This window comes from Heteronotia binoei, chromosome 12 (assembly GCF_032191835.1).
Source record: "Heteronotia binoei isolate CCM8104 ecotype False Entrance Well chromosome 12, APGP_CSIRO_Hbin_v1, whole genome shotgun sequence".
In the NCBI taxonomy this organism is placed as follows: Eukaryota; Metazoa; Chordata; class Lepidosauria; order Squamata; family Gekkonidae; genus Heteronotia; species Heteronotia binoei.
In genome coordinates, this window is record NC_083234.1 from 77,139,284 (window position 1) to 77,163,930 (window position 24,647).

At 47.9% G+C, this 24,647-nt stretch overlaps 1 protein-coding gene across 1 annotated transcript in view; it reads left to right on the top strand.

The window, feature by feature from the left end:
- Positions 1 to 24,647, top strand: part of GPR107 (G protein-coupled receptor 107) — a 79,193-nt gene that overhangs the window by 23,077 nt on the left and 31,469 nt on the right. The window contains exons 2-13 of the mRNA XM_060250697.1: positions 7,221 to 7,328; positions 7,916 to 7,924; positions 8,350 to 8,400; positions 8,645 to 8,730; positions 10,461 to 10,588; positions 11,584 to 11,624; positions 14,548 to 14,604; positions 16,072 to 16,170; positions 18,002 to 18,135; positions 20,293 to 20,368; positions 21,888 to 21,961; positions 22,817 to 22,934. Of these exons, the coding sequence (XP_060106680.1) occupies positions 7,221 to 7,328; positions 7,916 to 7,924; positions 8,350 to 8,400; positions 8,645 to 8,730; positions 10,461 to 10,588; positions 11,584 to 11,624; positions 14,548 to 14,604; positions 16,072 to 16,170; positions 18,002 to 18,135; positions 20,293 to 20,368; positions 21,888 to 21,961; positions 22,817 to 22,934 (981 nt within the window). The remainder of the gene's footprint in view (positions 1 to 7,220; positions 7,329 to 7,915; positions 7,925 to 8,349; positions 8,401 to 8,644; positions 8,731 to 10,460; positions 10,589 to 11,583; positions 11,625 to 14,547; positions 14,605 to 16,071; positions 16,171 to 18,001; positions 18,136 to 20,292; positions 20,369 to 21,887; positions 21,962 to 22,816; positions 22,935 to 24,647) is intronic.

Sequence of the window (24,647 nt, forward strand, 5' to 3'; positions counted from 1 at the left end):
GTGCTGAACAAGCGTGTGCGAGGAAAACCCAAGTCCTCGTGCAACAATTTTGTCCTGGATTCTTCCTGTGAAGTTCTTGTATGTATTATTTATTTTAAACATTGAAGAACACAAGAGAAGCCATGTTGGATCAGGCCAGTGGCTCATCCAGTCCAACACTCTGTGTCACATAAGAACAGAAGAGAAGCCATGTTGGATCAGGCCAATGGCTCATCCAGTCCAACACTCTGTGTCACATAAGAACAGAAGAGAAGCCATGTTGGATCAGGCCAATGGCTCATCCAGTCCAACACTCTGTGTCACATAAGAACAGAAGAGAAGCCATGTTGGATCAGGCCAATGGCTCATCCAGTCCAACACTCTGTGTCACATAAGAACAGAAGAGAAGCCATGTTGGATCAGGCCAATGGCTCATCCAGTCCAACACTCTGTGTCACATAAGAACACAAGAGAAGCCATGTTGGATCAGGCCAATGGCTCATCCAGTCCAATACCCTGTGTTGCACAGTGGCCCAAACCCAGGGACTATCAAGTGGTCCAACAGCAGGGCCAGAAAAATTGTGTTTCTGCCTGGTTTATTAGCAGTCTATCTACCACATAGGAATCCAAGTCGTCTTGTGATGTAAATAACAAAATACAATAAAATACATAAAAATGCTAGTTAAAATCAATATTTAAAAACTACCAGCAGGCAGAAAAACTAATCAAATGCCTTCATGAATAAAACTATCTTCAGCAGCCTCCTAAAGATTGAGAAGGAGGGGACTGGATGCTTTTCCCAGGGAAGGTTGTTTCCAAACTGTGGGGCTGCCACCAAAAAGCCCTCTCTCATGTAGCCGCCAGAACAGCCTCTTTGGTCGATGGGTCAGCTGGGCGGGGGAGGTGCTTTTCTTGTGATTCTAGTTCTTGGGCAGCAACACGTGGGAGAATATTTTCCTCCTACCCCTGTACTGTCATCTAGGGCTTTAAAGGGCATTTGTAGGAGAACAGGAACCATTAACACCAAGTAGAAGTCATGCACCTTTAAGACCAACCAAGTTTTATTCAGAATGTAAGCTTTTGTGTGCTCTTAGCACACTTCATCAGACGAGGAGTCAGGTACAGTGAGCAGAGCTACAGATAGCTGGTAGGCAGTGGTTTAGAGTGCAAAATGGTACAAATTTAAGATCCAATGACAGAATAGTAAAATTAACAAATTGAGCAAACCTTTGATCAGGGTAATATAAGGGTGAGATACCAATAAAACATTTGCTAAATAATAAAACAAAATGTGAGAATGACATGTTACTGGAGCATGGGCATAGATTTGCCATAAGGGTCTCGTTCGGGGGGTTTCTTGCAAAGGTCGCAAGAATTCTTCCCCAAATAAAGGTGCTACAAAGTTTGAGTCCAGCGGCACCCTTAAGACCAACAAAATTTAATTCTGGGTATAAGCTTCAGTGTGCACGTGCAGTTTCAGATAGATTGAAACAGACTTCCTCAAGCCTTGCATATTTGTGGGAAAAGGGGGGGGGGTGTTAGTTGCCAGGAAGGACTAGTTAGAATAAAGATGTATAAGTAACTGAGCAGTAAGAAATGTGCGGGCACACAGAAGCTTATACCCAGAATTAAACTTTGTTGGTTTTTGAGGTTCACTGGACTCAAACTTTGCTCTGTTGCTTCAGACCAGCACAGCTGCCCACCTGAACCTAAAGGTGTGACAGTCTTCTCTCTACTTGGTTTGGTGTTTGAAGACTTTCTGGCCCTGCTTCGGCAGAACTGGTGCTCTACCAGGTCCCTTTTTTCTCAAGTTGTTAGGTCAGGGTCTGCACAACACAAGGGTCTTCTTTGCACGACTCACGGTAAGCAGCGGCAGCCATTTTGCGGCCCTGCCCACCGTGCCGTATCAGAACTCCAGAGGTTTGGAAGAGCCCTGTGTCATAGAGCAGTGGACTGGGATCAACTCTCCGTTCAGTCGTGAAGCCTGTTAGATGACCTTGAGAGAGTTGCCCACTGATCCAACTGTGCAGCGATCAGACCCCACGGGATTGTTTGGAGAATGAAATGGCCAGGGGGATACAGTGGATACTGTCGTGAGCCGCCTTAGAGGCGGGCGGTTGGTGTGAAAACATGCTGGAAGCCTTTCCTTTTTTCCTGCAGGTCTTGGCAGAGTAAAACTCCTCCTCTCCGCAAGAGCCCGACTTGTCATTTTTCTCGAGTTCCACTTAGCAGTCCCACTTGTCTCTGTTGTACCAACAGGAGACTGTGCTCAAGAAGGGAGACACCGACTGAGGAAGGAAAGCTTTCCGTTTCCTTGATCCCTGTTAAGAGGCAATCCAGGCTGCTCAGACCTGTTCTTGTTTTGCGTACACGAGTGGCCCTGGGAGCCTGGCAAAAACTCAGCCAGGAGCCGCTGATGCCTCTGTGGAAAACCATGCGTCATGATCGGTTCTCTTCCAACTAAGCAGATGGTTGCTCCTCGGGAGGCTTTTACACGGCCCACCTAATTCGGGCAGGGTTCCTTTCATCCTTCAAGTGTGCTGGCAGGTTCACTTTCAGTCGTATGTTTGAGTGGATTTTAAAATGGGCCTGCCGGATGAGGAGTCATGGATAGCGGGATAGTGGGAGCATGAGCGGGTATACCGACAGAACGTGAGATCTGCGCAGTCAGGAACTAACTGGGGATGGCGATGCATGCACACGTTTCAGACTCCCTTGTACTTTATTGATAGAGCAAAGGCTGAGTCTGGACCATTGAAGTTTAATTCTGGGTATAACTTTTGGTGTGCATGCGCATTTCTTCAGATCTTGTGCATGCTCACTGAAGCTTAGACCCAGAATTAAATTTTGTTGGTCTGAAAGGTACTGCCTGACTCAGAATTTGTTCTGTTGCTTTGGACCAACATGGCTACCCACCTGAATTGTACTTTATTTCTATATTTCCGCTAGTTCTGTAACCTCAAACCAAGGAGTTAGGGGAGGGGGTTTCAGGCAGTATACGTTTCATTCTACTTTGTTGATGGCTTTTGGCACATGCTGTATGATGCGCTAATTCATTTTGCCTAGCCTGCCGTAATGTAAACGCACAGAGGATATTTAAAACTACAACGTATATTCTCGAAAAACAGGCTTGAGCTGGGATATGTTGAAACAAACTGCGTGTGAAATGGCACCCTCATCTCCTTAGAAGATAAGGCGTGTTTCTCTTTTTTCCTGTCCCATCGAAAGGTTTATTTTTTGGAAGGATCTAAAACCTGAAGAATAGCAACTTCAGCCATTTGTGGAAACTGCATTTGCATAGAAATGCATCCTTGTTCTCTCTCTTCCTGCTTCGGTGGGGAGGGCAGGATATAAATCAAATCAAATCAAATAAAGGCATAACAGAGATAGCAATTTGCCAGGGCCGTGGACCAGAAAACAGGGTCTGTCCCTGCTGAATGGTTGCAGTTGGAACTGCTGTTATTCATTTTGCAGACAGAAGTATATATGAGCAGCACTGGGAATGGAGTGGTAGCAAATAGCGCAGGGGGGCAGAGTATGGATCGGAGGGCACGGACAAAGGGTCAGAAACTGGGCTAGGTCTGTGGGAACAGTAAAGTCTGGAGAGCCAATGTGTTGCATTGCCCAGTGTTGGATAGGAATGGATCCCGTCAAATCCCTGCACAGCTACAAAACTCACTTGGTAACCTTGGGCTGATAGTCATGCTCTATCAGCCTAGCCTGCCCCAACTACTTATTCTGGGTTAGTTCAGTCCAGGCTTCCTTTGCTGGGCGATTAAGTGCTTAAGTGTTCCCTGGACTAAAAGCCTGTTCTTGCATGTCTGTGGTTGCTGTTTTTAAAAGATATAGATATCAGTTCCTGTTTTCTCATGTCACCAGTGACTGGAAGTTGCCACATCTCAACCATGACCTAACAAAAGGTGGAAGCAGCAGTGTTTTCTCTGGTACAAAAAGCTTTTCCCTTGACAAAGGAGGAGGCTCTTCCATACACAGACAGTCCTCTTCAGTCAGGGAGTGGGGCACACTGCTGTTAATGTAACAGAGTTGTCGCATCCAACTGAGTATCTGCAGTTCTTTGTGTGGGGGAGTCTAGTCCTTTTAGGGTTTGCATTTAGGTATTCATTTTTTAAATGCAAGGACTTCAGTAATACTAGGCAGCATATTCTCTTGGCTATAACTTCATCCTACTCCAAGTGCAGGCAGTGGTTTGCAAAAAGATTGTGATGTGCGGGAGGGGGAGCCAGTTTGGTGTAGTGGTTAAGAGCGATGGACTCTAATAAGAACAAGAGAAGCCCTGTTGGATCAGGCCAATGGCCCATCCAGTCCAACACTCTGTGTCACATAAGAACATAAGAGAAGCCCTGTTGGATCAGGCCAAGGGCGCATCCAGTCCAACACTCTGTGTCACATAAGAACATAAGAGAAGCCCTGTTGGATCAGGCCAGTGGCCCATCCAGTCCAACACTCTGCGTCACATAAGAACATAACAGAAGCCCTGTTGGATCAGGCCAGTGGCCCATCCAGTCCAACACTCTGTGTCACATAAGAACATAAGAGAAGCCCTGTTGGATCAGGCCAAGGGCCCATCCAATCCAACACTCTGTGTCACATAAGAACATAAGAGAAGCCCTGTTGGATCAGGCCAATGGCCCATCCAGTCCAACACTCTGTGTCACATAAGAACATAAGAGAAGCCCTGTTGGATCAGGCCAAGGGCCCATCCAGTCCAACACTCTGTGTCACATGAGAACATAAGAGAAGCCCTGTTGGATCAGGCCAAGGGCCCATCCAGTCCAACACTCTGTGTCACATAAGAACATAAGAGAAGCCCTGTTGGATCAGGCCAAGGGCCCATCCAGTCCAACACTCTGTGTCACATAAGAGAAGCCATGCTGGATCAGGCCAAGGGCCCATCCAATCCAACACTCTGTGTCACAAAGTGGCCCAAAACAAAAAACCCCAAATGCCATCAGGAGGTTCACAAGTGCGGCTAGAAGCCCTTCCACTTTGCACCCCCTCCCCAAGCACCAAGAATACAGAGCATCACTGCCCCAGACAGAGTTCCAACAATACACTGTAGCTAATAGCCACTGATGGACCTCTCCTCCAGATGTTTATCCAATCCCCTCTTGAAGCTGGGTATGCTTGTAACCCCCACCACCTCCTGTGGGAGTGAATTCCACATGTTAATCACCCTCTGGGTGAAGAAGGACTTCCTTTTATCCATTCTAACCTGACTGTTCAGCAATTTCATTGAGTTCTTGTATTGTGAGAAAGGGAGAAAAGTACTTCTTTCTCTACTTTCTCCATCCCATGCATAATCTTGTAAATCTCTATCATGTCACCTTGCAGTCGACGTTTCTCCAAGCTAAAGAGCCCCAAGTGTTTCAACCTTTCTTCCTAGGGAAAGTGTTCCAACACTTTAATCATTCTAGTTGTCCTTTTCTGGACTTTTTCCAATGCTATAATATCCTTTTTGAGGTGCGGTGACCAGAATTGTACACAATATTCCAAATGAGACCTCACCATTGATTTATACAGTTTTATAATCTGGAGAACCAGGTTTGATTCCCCCACTCCTTCACATGCAGCCAGTTGAGTGACCTTGGATCAGTCACAGCTCTCTCAGAGCTCTCTCAACCCCACCTACCTCACAGGGAATCCATTTGGGGGAGAAGAAGGGAAGGATTTTGTAAGCCACCCTGAGACTCCAAGTGAAGGGGGGGCACGAATTCAGGTCTTCTTCTTCCTCCTCTTCCTTGTACAAGCTGCAGGTGGAAAGTGTCTACCAGATGTGTAACATGAAAATTTCGTTTAAGACAGAGTAATGTCAGATAATTCCTATGGCCTGGCTAGTATTTGGATGGAGACTTCCAAGGAATACCAGGGTCATGACATGGAGGCAGGCAATAAACTACAAACACCATGTAGGACAAAAAATTTTTTTCTTTGTATTCTTACTCTTTGTATTGATGTACTACATCTGATAAATAATGCACTATCATGTAGTACATTTTCTCGACATGTAGAGGGAAAATACTAAAAACAAAATTTGTCATACATGGTGTTTTTAGTATTTTAAATTTTTTTGTTTCATTGTGGTTCCCGATGGAGGCAGACAATGGCACACTACCTCTGAACATCTCTTGCCTTGAGAAACCTACAGGGTCACCATAGAACAACTGGGACTTGACAGCAACTTAAAGAATATTTGGGCATAATTTGGCAACAATTGGTAGGCTGTAGTCCTAATGCACTTCATGGTAATTCATTATTAAAAAGTTCAGTGTTTGCTGTGTCACAAAGTTCAGCTAGTATCCAGATCTGCTGGTAGTCCTACCAGCTGCATCAGTATGCAGGGCTTTTTTTGTAGCAGGAACTCCCTTGCTTATTAGGCCACACCCCTCTGATGTAGCCAATCCTCATGGAGCTTACAGTAGGCCCTGTACTAAGAGCCCTATAAGCTTTTGGAGGATTGGCTACATCGGGGATGTGTGGCCTAATAGGCAAAGGAGTTCTCGCTATGAAAACAGCGCTGGGTATGAGAAAGTTTCTGTCCAAATATTATTTAATATAATATAATATTATATAATATTATATTATAATATAATATATTATAATATAATATTATGAGAAAGTTTCTGTCCAAATATTATTCCTTCTGTTTACCACACAGAAATTGTTTTCTACCTTCAAGTTTTATCTTCCACTTTGCACCCCCCCTCCAAGCACCAAGACTACAGAGCATCACTGCCCCAGACAGAGTTCCAACAGTACACTGTAGCTAATAGCCACTGATGGACCTCTCCTCCAGATGTTTATCCAGCTACTTCTCAGCTGACAGCAGTTCACAGTTCTTTCTCCACTACTGGGTATACGTACCGTTTTTCTCGTAGAAATTGAAGTTATCTGTGCCTTTAATTTCCAGAAATAGGCTAAATAGTGAAATGCGATACACTTAGTTAATAAATGAATTTTATATTTTTAAATCAGCAATTCAGGTTTGATAGGGAAGCATGTGTTGCATGTATTTGATTTTGCACGCCCCCCCCCCCGCGTTTTTTTTACATGCACGCACAGTTATGGGAAAGGGAGGGTAGGAAGAAGAGGAAAACAAACAAGTTCGCGTGGTAACTCGGCAACTTACTTGCCTGCTCCATAATGAACTTTCAGAATGGCCGCTGTCACAGAGGCTTTGACGAAGTCAGAGTTTGTCAAGGAGGCCACTTTCTCTCTTCCAGAATGACGTGCGGCAGAAAGTTCATCTCAACACATTTGGCTTCTTCAAGGATGGCTTCATGAAGGTCAACGTCCGCAACCTCTCAATCGTGAACAGGAACCATCACCTGGTAGGTTTCCTCTTGCTTGTACCAAGCCCCACGAGCCGCTGCATATATTGGGACTTGAACGGTGGCTGGCCACAGATGGTAGCCTTGTTCCTCAGACAGCAACTGCAAGTGGTCTCAGGGGCCACAAATCGAGCACCCACTGCCACATTGGTTTCCCCAGCTTGCTCTGAGCAACAGTTGTATCTTTCCAGTAGTAATTAAGGACCAGAGCATATGTTCTGGATGTGTCCAGGGCACTACAGAGAACCTGGCTCTCTGCCCCCATCTCGACATAGCGGCTACCGAGAGCGTGGATGTGGTGGACTTGCAGTGTGAGACTCAACTTGTATGGTGAGCGCTAAGATGTGTCTTAGGGTGGGTTGTGTTCTGTGTTTGGTGCTCTTGCCCTAAATTTGATTCTGTGCTGAGCAGCCACAGAGGCAGTGACATTTGAGAAGTAAGCAAGCATTAAAGTTTCTGTGTAAACACTGCCTAGGTTAAACGCAGAACAAATTCAAAGTTGCTTGCATTTTTGTTTTGATCCTACCCAGCTCCCCTGGAGCCTGAACATCTCTGTGGCTTAATCAAGCGTTTAAAGCAGCTAGGAGCTCAGTTCCGTCTTGCGATCTTCAATGAGCTTCTGACTTTCAAATAATCATGGGTGGTGTTCGGAACTTAATCTTTAGCTGGTTAATTGGTAAAGGCAAATTCAGAAAAGCAACTTAAAAACACCATCCCATTTTTTTAAGGGCATCTGTTGAGGGGGTTCAGGGGGTGAATAATATTAAAGATGGATTTTCTAAAAACAAGCAGTAGCTTTGGTTTGTTAAACCATAAATTCTAATTCTCAAAATTAATTAACTAATTCTCAAAATTAATTAATTAATTCTCAAAATTAAGTACTAATGTTGGAAGTTTTGGCAGCGTGCAGTTGATCTTAAATGTCAAGTGGTGTAATGATTAATGCAGTGTAAAAAACCCCAACTTTAATTCATTGACTGCCTTCATTTTAAATGATTTATTCTTTGAACTATCCCTTTAGGTGGGATTCACTTTAGACCGGTCACGGAATGATGGATTCTCCACTTACCTGGTAAGACAAAGAAAAAGGGGGAGGCTGTTCTAGGCCAATCAGAGTCACTAGAATTGATCATTCTGTGCTGTGTCCCTTCTACTATTAGAGGAGGAGGCTTTCATGCTGCAACACATTTGGCCTGAACTCTGCCAGATGTTTGTTTGTTCCTCTGAAAAGTGATGTGTCCACTTACTGCCTTTTTGCCTCTGCATGGGTGGGCAGTCAGCCAGAGCTAATCATACTCTGCTTTTGTTTCTTTTAGGATGAGAAACTGGATTATTGCATTTTGAATAGAACATCGCCTGATGGTTCTATCAAAATCTTACTTGTGAACTTCACAGATTTTAGGTAAGAGCATCAGTTAAATGTCTTCCAACTTGCCTCTCCCTTCACTAATCTAATACCGCAGAGATGGCCGGCCAGCCTCTGGACTGTATCACACCCACAAAGGGGCAGTTTTAACTGGCTTTGCGAAATGTTAGCTAAGGTCTGGTCCAAGGTCTCACCTAGTCTTTCTTTGGAAATGAAAAATCTTTTTTTCAAGTTGTGTGGGACCTCTTTTTCCTGAAACACTTCTCTTTTAAAAGGTTTTTAAAAACACTTATGTAAGGGTGTGCTCTCCCGCCCTTGAAAAATGGAAGGCCCTTCATTCTAAGTGGAGTCAGCCTTTTTACAGAGATCGCCAAAGGAGGCCAGGTTTTGTTTGTTGCCAGAATATACATTTGCACTGTTCCCTGAGAAGACCACCAGTTGGCCATTCATGTTGTCCAACCAGTTTCATACGTCGGAAGGAAAGAGGTTGTCGGTTTGCATTCTTCATTCTTTCAGCAGTTGGCAGTGTGTCCTTTAAAAAAAGAGAGAAAGTGAGAGCTTAGAGCCAACTGCAGCGTGGTGCTACCAAAGGGAGGCTTCTGTGCTAAAGGAGGATTTTGTTGGTCTTTAAGGTCTACTGGACTCTTGCGCTTTTCTGCTGCATCAGTGTGATGAATGTGTAGATTTCGTTCCCTCTGCTTGGAACCAGCATTGATAAAGTACTCACTGACAGTCAGTTTCTCCAGGGACTTGATTTCTTACACAGGGTACTGAAAAGTAATTAACTTTAGAGAATCTGATAATGCTTCCTGATTTAATATCCATTTAAACCTTAGAGGAGCAGTTGAAATTCCTTAACCTCTCTTGTTCATGTTGCCTGTCCTTTTCCAACTGGTGCTGGAAGGCAGCAGACTGCAGCGAGAAATGGTCATGAAATTCCTTGATGTTTCATTTCTTTGGTTTGAGGATAATACCAGTGGCTTGCCCTACTGGGGAACTGGTTAAATTTCTTGAGATGGCTGATGTGAAGCACTTTGAGTAATATAGAAATGTATAGAGTTACCACTTTCCCCCCTCTCCCCTGCCTCCAAATAAATCTTCCATCCTGTAACTAATTGGTAAAACTTCTGGGGGAATCAGTGAGAAAGTGGCATAGTCCCGAGAAAGGGGGCATCCTTGTCTTGGCAGCTGGACCCACATTCCAGGGACTTAGGCGGGGGGGCATGTAGTCTTTCTCAGTTCTTAATTGCCTGAGCAGAAACGTCTCCTGGTCTACCTCTAGAAGGTTGGTCTGCTGTCCTGTTCTTTTCCCTACCTTTCTGTTAAAGAATCAATTGCCTATTTAAAAAAAACTCTCCTAAATCTCGTGAGCCTTTTAGTATCACTGCTGACTCCAGAGGGTCAGGTTGCTGCTCTGTGTTGCTTAATATACACACATCTAGCAGAGCTTCTTCCAGGGTCCTTCAACTGAAATTACCAGGGACTGAAACTGGGACCGTCTACATGCTAATCATATATGCCTGACTGCCAGTCCGTGGTCCTTCTGTTTCTTCCCTACCCACGTTTTTAATGTTGTTGTTGTTCTCTTTCCTCTCCTTGTGCCTTCCATTCTAGCCCTGACAACGGCAACTCTTCTTTCTTTCTCTCTCTCCTTTCTCCCTACCCAGCCAATGCTGCAGATCCAGGAAGCCAATGCCAGACTTCTTCCTTCTTCCATTTGTGTTCTCCTCATGATGAAATAACATGCCTACCCTTTGTCTGTGCAGTGTGAAAATCAAGCCCAAAGTTGAAACTCCCCAGCTGCCCGAAATTGTCTTTGTAGACGGGACTGCCCTTACGGGGACTACTCCGGCCAAGGGCTTGTCTGCAGAGGAGCCACCGCCTCAGAACACAGGTAAGCCCCCCTCCAGATTTAGAAGCTTAAGCTGCTGCTGAGCGACCAGCCATTTCCTACCTGCCTTGGAATTCTGCCTTTTTACAGCTGGACCTTTCTAGGGTGTGTTAATTATGCAGTAGATAGCCACAAAATGAGGCTGAAAGCAGTGACTATACTAGCTTTCCAAAGGAAACCAGCTTCGTAGTCTGCAGATTGCCATATGCCATGTTAAGAGGCAGTATATCTTTGGCATGAAGAACTGGGGAGAGAGGACATTGTATGTATAGTCATAGCATAATTTACCAGTAATATAAAATGCTTTGCGCATGCTAGCTATGTTCAGTTGAGAACTGCTTTATCCTTTAGCAGATGGCAATGATACCCTTTCATAGCGGTAACGATGCTTTGGTCTGTTCAGATAATCTAGAATTCATTGGCTAGTAACTGGCGGGTGTGGGTGTGTTTTGGGGTGGTTAAAATTAAGGTCTAGTCTTCTATTAAAAACAAATTTAAACTTTCATCTTTGATTCTACCAGAATTAAGAGAATGTGAACACCTAAACATTACCCACTGCTTCTGCCTTTCCCCTGTCATTTTACACCTCCCACCCCTTTGACTTGGGGGTTGAGATCCCAAAGTTTCCCCTCTCACACAAGCCAAAGATCCCCATCGGAGGATCTTCGCTCAGCCGTTGAATACCAGGCTCCAGTCGTGAGGGAGCCATGTGCTCTCTGTTGTGATTTCCCCTTGCATACATTGCAGCCTGGATCTGCCATGGAGAGGGGATCCCGGATAGGTGTTGTGAGATGCATGAGATTTGGCTCAGGGTGTACCCTGAAAGTGTACCCTGCAGAGCCGCCTTCCTGAAGCTGAGCAGGTCTAAGGCCTCAGTGGGGGACATTCCAGCAATCCTGTGCCATGATGAAGAAGGGGGGGATTGTAAATTTTTTTAAGAAATTGCAGCGAATAGAGGCCACCCTGTCTGAACTTTGCTTTTGTGCATGTATCTCTAGAGACGAAGCAGGCACCCGCCAAAATGGTGACAGCAACCCAGGTGAGAGATGGCCACCTCTGTTTTAATTATTATCATTATTACTGTTGCTGCCGCTGCTGCAGCGAAAGCTCTAAAGGAAAACTGGGATGCACCCTTTTAAGGACGCAAAACGGGAACTGCTGTGGTGTTTCAGATGCTGCTGCAAGGCATATACAAGCTCATAGGCTGGGCTCAGCCGTGCCAAATAACTGGCCCATTCAGACCCCTGGCCACGCCTCTTCACTGCAGCTGGCACAGGTGTAGTTTGTCTGTCATCCCTGCGCACTCTTCCTGCTTCCCTCTTCCTCCTGCTGCTGCAGAACCTGAAAAGCAGCCTCCCTCCCCCAAGTGAAAACAAAACTCCCTGTTTGTTTAGAGGTCCAAGTGGCAACTGCCCGGGGGAGTTAGGATTTGCCTTCCCCAAGCCGTGGTTCAGCTCAGGCTTTCGGTTCCAGCAAAGTGGGGGTGGAGGCCTCCGGTTTGGTCATGCCCCTGCGTTTGGGCATTAGAGGCAATTGCTGTTTCGCTCAGTGAAGCTTCTTTAGAATCATAGAATTGGAAGGGACCTCCAGGGTCATCTAGTCCAACCCCCTGAACAATGCAGGAAACCCACTAATCCCTCCCCCTAAATTCACAGGATCTTCATTGCTGTCAGATGGCCATCCAGCCTCTGTTTAAAAACCTCCAAGGAAGGAGAGCCCACCACCTCCTGAGGAAGCCTGTTCCACATGCATCAGATGTTTGAGAGCCACACGGGAGGGAGGGAGGGAGGAATCAGAGTTGGAAGGGACCTCCAGGATCATCTAGTCCAACCCCCTGCACAATGCGGGAAATCCACCAACACTTCCCCCTAAATTCACAGGATCTTCATTGCTGTCAGATGGCCATCCAGCCTCTGTTTAAAAACCTCCAAGGAAGGAGAGCCCACCACCTCCTGAGGAAGCCTGTTCCACATGCATCAGATGCTTGAGAGCCACACGGGAGGGAGGGAGGGAGGAATCAGAGTTGGAAGGGACCTCCGGGATCATCTAGTCCAACCCTCTGCACAATGCAGGAAACCCACCAACACTTCCCCCTAAATTCACAGGATCTTCATTGCTGTCAGATGGCCATCCAGCCTCTGTTTAAAAACCTCCAAGGAATGAGAGCCCCCCACCTCCCGCACTGCCCAGAAGAGGGGTGAGGCCAGAGACTCCTGCAGGCATGCCAGACGAGCCACAGTTTGTCCCTGATGCAGCATGTTGAAGTTTAGCTTGCAGCTGCGGATGACACCTGAATGTGGCTGTGTTCCAAGAGACACCTGATTCATTCTTTGTCTTGCAGTCGGGGCCCATGTTTTTGCTTAGTTCAGAAATTATTGCACATCGTTTCGTTCTCTTTTGTTGCACGAGTTGCAAAAAGCCACATGGCGTTGTCGCTACTTATAGCCCTTTCTGAGGGGTGACGCTTGCGTTTTCTAGTGCATGGCAAAAAGCCAGCCAGCTTTCTGCAGCAGCTGAAGAAAAAGTAGGGAGAGAAGTCATCCCTGTACAAGCACCAGTGCTTTTTAGAAGCTGGGGTGGGAGGGAGTTACTGATATGTGCCGTGATCATGAGATCACGGCACATGTTGAATGCCCTGAGCCAGCAGCTTCCTTAGCTTCACAAGTGAAGGCAAATAAATGGCCACCAGGGGGCTCAGTCCAACCCTTCCCACTTGACACTTGGACCGATTTCGCAGTAGGGCTTGTTCCGGGTGGAGAGCCCTTTTGCCCCTGGGGCTTCTCTCTGTGTTTGCACAAGCTGCCCTGTAGCTGCGAGCTGGAGCACCACTTTTCCACAGCAAGCAGGAACCACTTGTAAGAGGATCTTGCTTGCTGTGGGAAAGGGGTGCACCAACTCACAGCTCCGGGGCAGCTTGCTTGTACGAAAGAGAAGCGCTGAGAGCAAAAGGGCTCTCCACCTGGAACAAGCTTACTGCAAAATTGGTGTTGGTTTCCAGGACTGCCCTAACATGATCACCAGGGGCTTTCTCTGCAGCAAACTGCTATAACAGCAGAGAACTCCCCCCCACACACACACACACACACACACCTCTGGTGCAAACAGCAGGGGCGTTGGCAGAGTCCATTCATTATTTCTCCAGATAAATGTTTGTGCCACCTCCCCAGGAATCTGCTCGAGGCAGCTTACCAAAAAAGGGAAAAAAGATTAATTAAAACAGACGTTATAAAGCCCAGCCTAAAAACCACAAAAGCAGTCCACTGACAGCTTGCAGTAAGTATTAAAAGATCAGCCCCATAATTAAAAGCCCAGGTGAACAGAAACCTTTTGGCCTGGCACCTGAAAGAGGTTCTCCCCGTAGCATTAAAACATGTAAAAGGGGAGACTCCTGCCCTCCCCTTGGCTGTTGCTCATGCAGTAGAGGAGAACCTTGTGTGTGCTGCAGCAAGCAGAAGCTGATGTCACTGCTCCACCTCCCCCGGTTGCTTCGGAACGGGGCTCCTGCTAAAAAGGAAACCTGCCCACCGAGGGAGGGAGTGGTGCCATCCCAAGCAGAGTTGTCCCCTTCCCAAGTCCACTGGCCTAGGAAGGACACTCCTTTGGGCTGCTTACCCCCAGGCTTTCTCTCTCTTTTTTGCTACTCTCAGCTCTGGCTTCAGCCGTCTCCTTGCTCTGTCAGGACAGGCATGAAAGCTCAGCCCGGCTAGTCGGTGAGCCGGTCTGCCCTCTCCCTGGCATCATTAGGCAGAGAGAATGAGCACGCTGTCCCTCAGAGGCATCTTCCCTGCCATCTCAGAGGGTGCACATGCACAAGGAGGTCCTGGATGGAAGTGTGCAAGAGTCTCGGACCACCCTTGGGAAGTGTGGCCTTTTTCAGTTGTGCAGTTAACTTTCCTCTGTGGTATTTGACCCATTTGCAGTGAGTTGGAAGAAGCTGATCTTGCTTTGCTGTCTTGCCTCAGGTGGCTGCTGAGAAATCGCATCCCTTCCAGAACATACCAGGTGGCCTTTCTTTCGAGGTGGGTTTTTCCCTTGGCGGTAGAGCCAGTTTGGTGTAGTGGCTAAGTGAGCGGACTCCAGTCTGGGAAAACCAGCTTTGATTCCCCACTCCTTTAGTTCTCGAAAGAGCACTCTTAGCCCCGCCTACCCCACAGGGGGTCTGTTGTGGGGAGAGGAAGGGAAAGGAGATTGTAAGCCGCCCTGAGACTCTGAGTGAAGGGTGGGGTAAAAATCCAATCTCTTCCCCTTGGCTGTGGTTTGTGCAGGAAATGTCTATGGAGGGTCCTCCCAACGCATCCCTTCTGCCCCTCTGTGCCATAACCTCCTCCTCCGTTCCCTAAAGCTTTTGGTCCAGTTTCTACAGTACTTCACAGTTCTCAGTGCCCTTTCCGAACCCATAGGTTTTCTTTTGTTAGCTTAAAATATGCATGAGTCACCTCTCCAATTAAAAACAACAACACCACAGGGTGGCTTATGGAAAATGTGTAACAATAAAATTGGGGAAGGCACCAGTTAACCCACATTAAGCAGCAGCAAAGGAAACATGAACTTTTAACTTCTGCAAGACCAGAGGGGTACGGTCTTGAAAATATGCCGGTTGCATTGAAAGCAGACCAGAGCTTGGGCCAGAAACATGCAGACTAAGGTGGTGTTGGAGAGGAGAGACAGTAGCCAAATGCAAAAGAAAACCAAGTTTTCACACGGCGCCGGTAGTATCATAAGCATGGCAGCAGGCATCCTGCTGTTAGGAGGGCGATCTAAGTTTATGGCACCATCACCAAAAAGGTCCTATCTCTGATTGTCACTCCCCAGAGCAGCAGACCTTAACTGCTGGGTAGGCTCTGATAGGAGTGGGCAGGTCTTTAAAAACTTTGGCCCAGACCATTTGCGGTGCTAAAGGTCACCAGTGGAGCCTGGAAACCAGCTGACAGCCGGGGGTGGTCCTGCATCTTATTTATTATATTATATTTATGAATTGCCTGATCCCCACAGCTGTGGGGCTGTAGGCGACGTACAGTGCTATAAAAGCAATAAAACCATAACATATAACACATTAGTTTCAAATCAATTGGCGAAATTTGCAGTTCCCTCCCACTTCCCGCTTGTGGGCGCCTTGTAGAGGTGGGGAAGAGGAATTGGATCAGTCAGAGGGGTGGAGAGCAAGGGAAGGCTCCCAGCCATGATGGAAGCCATCGCTGCCCTCAACCAAACACCTGGTGGAACATCTCTGCCTTGCAGGACCTGCGGAATTGCATGAGATCCATCAGGACCCTGGTGTTTTTTGGAAGAGTCCAGCAGGTTGGGGCCAGGCCCAAAAAGGCCCTGGCCCCAGTTGAGGACAGCCGGATAGCTTGAGGACCAGGGATCACCAATAAGTTGTTATCTGAGGAGCATAATGATCTTAAAATAGGCAGTTGGGAGGCGGGCCTGTTTGGAGGTAAGGGTGTTGTGCAAAGCTATTAACTTTTCGTCTGCTTGTTTCTCAGTTTCACTTCAACGTCTCGGAGAGCCAGGAAGGCCTCTACACCCTCTATTTCCACAAGTGCGCTGACAAGAATGTACTGAATGATCCTTTCAGCCTGGACGTGAGTTGGCAGTCTCCCTTTCTAACCAAGTCTTTCCGACTCAGTCTTGACGGGGAACAAGTCAAGTGCCCACCGTTAAGGATTCGGCATCCTTGGGCAGATGCCGGGGCCCTTATGCCCTGTGGCGCAGAGTGGAAAAGCTGCAGTACTGCAGTCGGAGCCCTCTGCTCACGACCTGAGTTCGATCCCAGCAGAAGCTGGTTCAGGTAGCCAGCTCGAGGTTGACTCAGCCTTCCATCCTTCCGAGGTGGGTCAGATGAGTCCCCAGCTTGCTGGGGGAAAAGTGTAGATGACTGGGGAAGGCAATGGCAAATCACCTCATGTAAAAGTCTGCCAAGAAGACGTGATGTAACATCACCCCATGGGTCAGTAATGACCTGGTGCTTGCACAGGGGACTATCTTGACCCATCCCTGGCATCTCCTACTAAAAAGGTTCCATGCAAATAGGTGTGAAAAACCTCAGCTGGAGACCCTGGAGAGCCGCTGCCAGTCTGAGAAGACAATACTGACTTTGATGGACCGAAGGTCTGATTCAGTATAAGGCAGCTTCATATGTTCATGTTCATATGAAGAGGACTGTGCTGCTCCGTACCTGCCCTTCTGAGCAAACAAGCAGCTGCAGGGAGCCATGGGTGCCGACAGCTCTGCTATGGAGGGTGCTGGTTGGCTGGGGTCAGCCCCCGCCCCTTGTTCACTCTGCCCTCTGCAGGGTAGGAGGTGTCTTGTCAAGAGCGCCTCAAAACTTCTGCAGAAACTTTGCAGGATTTAGCACGGACAAAAGGAAACGCTTCTTTGCACAGAGAGGGATGAAAATGTGGTGTTTGCTGCCAGAGGATGCGGGGATGGCCACAGGAACAGGCAGCTTGAAAAGGGGGTTAGATACGTTCATGGAGGAGCAGTCTAGCCATGGCTGCCAGCCATGGTGACTGAGGGGAGCACTGACAGAGTTCAGAAGAACTCAGCTTACTAAGTGCTGCCACCACTCTGAGTTAAAGGTCCCCCTTGAGAGAAGGCCCAGAGTCCCCTCCCAAACCCTTCAGGCCTCCTGTAGCTTAGGCCAAATAACAGGCGTGAGGACCAGGCAGAGTGAACAACAACAAAAAGGTTTATTTTAGTGCAATAGAAATTAACAAGGTGCATTAACCAGTAAAAGGGTGAAGGGAAAACAAACAAATGCCCTAACGCGTCTATCTCTATAGTCCCTACTCTAGTACTACATTTACCTCCCCGCCCTTGGGTGAGGGTCTTTCCCTTGCTTCCTGCTCTCCAGGCAACAGCCTAACTCCAGCTCAGCCTTCCAGGGAAAGCACCCCCACTTCCTGGGCTTGGCCTTTATAGTCTCTTCCCAGGCCCCACCCCTCTCTGGGCCTGTTTCCCGCCAAAACCCTCGCTACCCAATCAGAGGGGATCCTGGGAGATGTAGGCTTTTCCCAGTAACTCCTAAGCAGGCTTCCCTGGGGCCTGCAGGCCTCGCTAGGCCCAGGATCATGACAAGAATGCATGGAATGCACGGGGTGAACTAACTTCCCAGAAAAGGAAGGGGCAAGGGGGAAAGCAAACAAACAAAAAAACCATATTCACAATAAAGCCAAAATGCAACCGTAAAGGGGTGTCACTGCTTTTAGAAAAAACACCAGATTATAATAAAATTTGTTCTTTGGCAAAATGTCAAGGTCAGAGGGGTATGTAACAATAGGAAACCATAGCTTCACAAAGGCTTCCTGGGATTTGGGTGTGTGCGCTTGCGAAGTGTAAGAGGATATTTTTTCCAAGTATTGTTAGTCTTTCAGGTGCTGCAAAAACTCCCGTTTTCTGTTCCTTGGCTTTCAGATACAGATTCACGAGAAGAACCCCGGCAGCTACCTCTCGGCAGGAGAAATACCTCTCCCCAAGCTCTATGTTTCAATGGCGCTCTTCTTCTTCATCTCTGGAGTCGTGTGGATCCACATCCTTCGGAAACGCAGGTGAGTGCTGCGAGTTGGACACTGTCAGGCTCGTGTTCTGTACGGCCTCACGAGGGCTCGTTCCGGAAGGAGGCAGTTATTCCTCCTTTCAGGCATTTATACGTGGTTGAGATGCAGCCTGCTCTTGAGAGCCAGTTTGGTGTGTGGTGAAGTGCGCGGACTCTTATCCGGGAGAACCAGGTTTGATTCCCCACTCCTCCCCTTGCACCTGCTGGAATGGCCTTGGGTCAGCCAGAGCTCTCTTATCTGGGAGAACCGAGTTTGATTCCCCACTCCTCCACTTGTAGCTGCTGGGATGGCCTTGGGTCAGCCAGAGCTCTCTTATCTGGGAGAACCGAGTTTGATTCCCCACTCCTCCACTTGTAGCTGCTGGGATGGCCTTGGGTCAGCCAGAGCTCTCTTATCTGGGAGAACTGAGTTTGATTCCCCACTCCTCCACTTGCAGCTGCTGGAATGGCCTTGGGTCAGCCATAGCTCTCTTATCTGGGAGAACCAAGTTTGATTCCCCACTCTTCCACTTGCAGCTGCTGGGATGGCCTGGGGTCAGCCAGAGCTCTCTTATCTGGGAGAACCAAGTTTGATTCCCCACTCCTCCCCTTGCAGCTGCTGGAATGGCCTTGGGTCAGCCAGAGCTCTCTTATCTGGGAGAACCAAGTTTGATTCCCCACTCCTCCACTTGCAGCTGCTGGAATGGCCTGGGGTCAGCCAGAGCTCTCTTATCTGGGAGAACCGGGATTGATTCCCCACTCTTCCACTTGCAGCTGCTGGGATGGCCTTGGGTCAGCCAGAGCTCTGGCAGAGGTTGTCCTTGAAAGGGCAGCTGCTGTGAGAGCCCTCTCAGCCTCACCCACCTCACAGGGTGTCTGTTGTGGGGAAGGAAGGATAAGGAGATTGTGAGCCGCTCTGAGACTTTTTGGAGTGGAGGGCGGGATATAAATCCAATATCTTCATCTACCTCACAGGGGGTCTGTTGTGGGGGAGGAAGGGAAAGGAGATTGTGAGCCGCTCTGAGATTCAGAGTGAAGGGTGAGGTATAAATCCAATGTCGTTGTCCTCCTCCTTTCTTCTTCTGTACTCAGCACATGAGAAAGGTCTGTTCTTGCCAACTCTGGGTTGGGATGACCCTGGAGATTTGAAGGGGGGATTTCAATGAGGCATAATGCCGTAGAGCCCATCTTCAAGAGCGGCCATTTTCTCCAAGGGAAGTGATCCTTGTCTCCTGGAGATCAGTTGTAATCCCAGGAGATATCCAGGCACCACCTGGAGGTTGGCAACACTTTTCCTACTCTGAGGTCACTCTTGACAGGATCTTACTTCTCTTTGCGCTCTGTAGCGTCACACATCTTGTGCGGCTGGTCTTCTCTACCTACTGAGGGAACTCATATAACTTTCTGTGATTTGGAGGGAAAATCAGGTTTGTTTTGAACTATAAACTTTCCCCTCAGTTACCAGGTGTCCTTAAGGTAGCGAGTCTCCAAGTATGGGTTCACTGCCATGAGAAGAAGAAGCAGATTTATACCCTGCCCTTCTCTCTGAATCAGAGACTCAGAGCGGCCTACAATCTCCTTTCCCTTCCTCCCCCACAACAGACACCCTGTGGGGTGGGGGGGCTGAGAGGACTCTCACAGCAGCTGCCTTTTCAAGGACAGCTCCCGCCAGAGCTATGGCTGACCCAAGGCCATTCCAGCAGCTGCAAGTGGAGGAGTGGGGAATCAAACCCGGTTCTCCCAGATAAGAGTGTGCATACTTAACCAATACACCAAACTGACTCTCTAAAGGGCCACTAAACCCCCCACAACCTCAGATTTGGGGAGATCAAGTGCAGAATATTGGGGGCCAACTGACTACCCTAAAGTTTATCCCCTGTTGGCATTGCAAGAAGCAAAGCAATCAGAGGTTGATAAGGGACCAAATGCTGGGAGACATGCTGTGTTGCAATATGAGTACTCGAGTACCTTGCAAATTGCTTCCTGTACTGTTGTAAGCGAACATTTCAGGCGACGCCAGGGGCTGCTTTTGCTTCCGGCTTCTGGAACCTTCGATATCTTATGGCTTCATCTTCAAATGCCCGATTGCAGAAGCAGTGCGTACCTTTGTGTTGTTCTTACGCTTTTATGCCTCTGATTACTTCTTAATTCTGCTGCCTCCTGCTTACAGGGCTGACGTGTTCAAGATTCATTGGCTTATGGCTGCTCTTCCTTTCACCAAGTCCCTTTCTTTGGTCTTCCACGCAGTAAGTAACCTCCCCACCCGTCTCTTTTGCTGTTAATATCCCTAAGAGAGACAGCGTTGGGGGCGACATCAGAGGCAGCAGTGTTGTCAAAGGATTTCTGCTTATATTGTGCTGGCAGTATAAGGTGTTGCTGAAATGCATGGTTTCCATGCAAGCCAAAGGAGATAGGCACCCCTGTACAAACTTCCCACTGTATTATTGGCCCTGTGGAAACATGCGCTCACTTGGGGCAATGTGGAAGTGTGCGCACAATGGAAGAGCAGTAACTTGAGCCAAAGGGGCTTTGTGCGGTTTGGTGTTTCTTCATTCCAGCTGGATGCTGGCTGGTGTCCAGTGACAGAAATTATGCATGGGATAGAGAAGGTAGAGAAAGAATACTTTTCTCCCTTTCTCACAATACGAGAACTCCTGGACATTCAATGAAATTGCTAAGCAGTCGGGTTAGAACTGATAAAATGAAGTCCTTCTTCACCCAAACGGTGATTAATACGTGGAATTCACTGCCACAGGAGGTGGTGGCGTCTGCAAGCATAGCTTCAAGAGGGGATTGGATGAACGTATGGAGCAGAGGCCCATCAGTAGCTATTAGCCACAAGGGATAGATGGAACTTTTTGTCTGGGGCAAGTGATACTCTGTATTATTGGTGTTTGCCGGGGAGCAACAGTGGGAGGGCTTCTAGTGTCCTGGCCCCACTGGTGGACCTCCTGATGGCACCTGTTTTTTTTGGTCACTGTGTAACACAGAGTGTTGGACTGGATGGGCCATTGGCCTGATCCAACATGACTTCTCTTACGTTCTTATGTGACTCAGAGTGTTGGACTGGATGGGCCATTGGCCTGATCCAACATGGCTTCTCTTATGTTCTTATGTGACTCAGAGTGTTGGACTGGATGGCCCATTGGCCTGATCCAACATGACTTCTCTTATGTTCTTAGGAAAACAGGGCAGGAGTTGCAGCGGATTCAGTGCAGGGGCTCACATGCTCTTCCTGCTCTATCCAAATATTGGCCATCAGTCCCTGTACCCTAGGGTTCCCTCACATGGTGTGTCCAGGCTCCTGCCGGCACCTTTCCTGGTACCTCCCAAGTGTTTTTAGAAAGTGAGTGGGGCTTTTCTGCAGCAAGGCTTCTGACTGACTGTGCAGATTTTTTTTTTTTTAATTGCAAAACATGTTGCTTTGGCAGCAGCTGCCAACTCAGAGTCAGCACAAAGACCTTTGCTGTGGGACTGAAGAGAAGCTGCAACAGCCAGTTTTTGACTGGTTCTGCCTCCATTTTGTGGCTGCACCCAGCACACTGTGTTAGAGTTCCAAAGGCGCTCGTAGGCTCAAAAAGGATCAGGGCTTATGTGACTTGCTGTGTCCTCTTCAAGCTACTTCGTAGCAACGCCTGACTAATCGCTCACCTTTTGGCCAGGCTGGCCTGGGGAAGACTGACTCCTTGCCCAGTCTTCTGTCGAGTCAAACATTCAGATGCAAATTGAAAAGATGCTGAGCGATCCTGTACTTTTGCTTTCCAGATCGACTACCACTACATCTCCACTCAAGGCTTCCCCATCGAAGGCTGGGCCGTGGTCTACTACATCACACACCTGTAAGTGGGACAGGCCAAACTGTAAGCCAGATCCAGGGAGGCTGGATGTTGACTCCACAGTTCCCATCAAGGACTGGCTTGGCTCAGTGTTGCTTGACATCAAGACTTGCAATGGAAATGGTTTCACTGTTTTTAAGCACCTTGAAGACCAACAAAGTTTTATTCAGCCTGTAAGCTTCTGTGTGCATGCACACTTCATCAGACAATAAAATGGGGTGCAGTAAATAGAGTTACATATAGCTGGTGGGCAGTTATTAAGCATGCAAAATAGTACCAAGTCAGAATCTATGCATCGGAATCAGCGCATTTGATCTTTGCTTACTCCATTCCACTCATGTTACAAATGCAGCCATCCCATTTACAGCAAAGACAGGGCTGGATCCTTTCCACTAATGGTGGCACTCGCCTCTAGCAGAAGGGACACTTGACTGGCACAGGTGGCAGCTGTAGGGTTATCTGCAGGCAGCGAGTTATCTGCAGGCAGCCTTTTTGTCAGTGGCACGCTGCCTTTGAAACAACTTCCCTGGCTTCTTTTGACAAGTGTCCAAATTCAGCATTTACTACAGCTTAACTCTTTTTGGCTACCAGTTCTGTTTCCTTTGTATGTCGGGTTAGAATCCAGTGTTTCCCCTCCTGTAGTGGAGATGCATTCGGCAGGCATTCTCTTGACACAAGATGCCAGTGGAGTAGATTTATTGGAATCCAACCCTTCTGACTCTTGCCTCTTTGTTGTGTTCAGCCACTTCAGTGGGTTCTTTTCCATCCTGAGAGCTGGCTTGGGGGCCTCCGACCTGTAAAAAGGCCAGCGATAAAATGATTCCAAGCCACTCTCTCTCTTCTCGTTTTATAAACCAGGCTGAAGGGGGCCCTGCTGTTCATCACCATCGCCCTCATTGGCACCGGCTGGGCCTTTATCAAGCACATCCTTTCTGACAAGGACAAGAAAATCTTCATGATTGTCATCCCGCTGCAGGTAAGGCCAGCCTTACTTCTTACAGTGCCCTCCATTGCATTTATTGCCCCCTTCCTCCACAGTTTCCCTCTAAGAAGGGAGCACCATTTGTGTGGGTCCCTGGTAGACTGACACTGGTGCTGCCATCCTTTTGCAGTTTGATTGCAATGCGTGGCTACTCATGTACGTATTTATTTATTTGATTTATTTACGTTGTATTTATATCCCACCCATTCTATGCAGACTCAAGGCGGCTAGCAGCATAAAATACCCAATAAACAATAAGCAGTATTTAAAACAATCAAATAAAATTGCAATGGTGCTACTTCATCTATTCAGGCGGATCATATATTTTCCTTTATCATATATTTTCCTTTATCATATATTTTCCTTTCCTTCCTGGAGAGCCAGTTTGGTGTAGTAGTTAAGTGTGCGGACTCCTATCTGGGAGAACCGGGTTTGATTCCCCGCTCCTCCACTTGCACCTGCTGCCATGGCCTTGGGTCAGCCATAGCTCTGGCAGAGGTTGTCCTTGAAAAGGGCAGCTGCTGGGAGAGCCCTCTCCAGCCCCACCCACCTCACAGGGTGTCTGTTGTGGGGGAGGAAGGGAAAGGAGATTGTGAGCCGCTCTGAGACTCTTTGGAGTAGAGGGCGGGATATAAATCCATTATCTTCATCTACCTCACAGGGTTTCTGTTGTAGGGGAGAGGAAGGGAAAGGAGATTGTGAGCCACTCTGAGACTCTTCGGAGTTGAGGGCGGGATATAAATCCAATATCTTCATCTACCTCACAGGGTGTCTGTTGTGGGGGAGGAAGGGAAAGGAGATTGTGAGCCACTCTGAGACTCTTCGGGGTGGAGGGCGGGATATAAATCCAATATCTTCATCTACCTCACAGGGTGTCTGTTGTGGGGGAGGAAGGGAAAGGAGATTGTGAGTCGCTCTGAGACTCTTCGGAGTGGAGGGCGGGATATAAATCCAATATCTTCATCTACCTCACAGGGTGTCTGTTGTTGGGGGGGGGGGAGGTAAAGGAGATTGTGAGTCGCTCTGAGACTCTTCGGAGTGGAGGGCGGGATATAAATCCAATATCTTCATCTACCTCACAGGGTGTCACAGGGTGTCTGTTGTTGGGGGGGGGGGAGGTAAAGGAGATTGTGAGCCGCTCTGAGACTCTTCGGAGTGGAGGGCGGGATATAAATCCCATATCTTCATCTTCTTCTTCTCAGCGTGTACAGATCCTAGGCAGTTAGTACTGAAGCGCGATAGAGCCAGCTGCAGTGGCAGCCGTCTCCTGTTAGATGTCATACTCATCCGAAACAGTTCAGTCTTGCAGGCCCGGCAGAACTGCGATTAGTCCTGCAGGGCCCTGATGGCTTCTGGGAGGGTGTTGCAGAGTATTGGGGCTGCAACGGAGAAGACTCTTGCTTTGGTGGAAGTAAGCCTAGCCTCTTTTAGCCCAGGGACAGCCGAAAGATTTTAAGAACTTGATCGCAGTGCTCTCTGGAGAACACGTGGGGCAAGGTGGTCCCGCAGATAGGTAGGTCCTAGGCTATATAGGGCTTTGAAGGTCAATACCAGGACCTTGAAATGGATTCGGTACGCAAAGTACTTTGCATAGCCCAGAATACTGATGTGTGGGGAGGAGGGGCGTGTGCTGGGAAACACTGTTTGAAACCTCTCTTTTCTCCGCCTTCAGAAGTTTCCCTATGCAGCCTGAAACTGTTGGGAGAG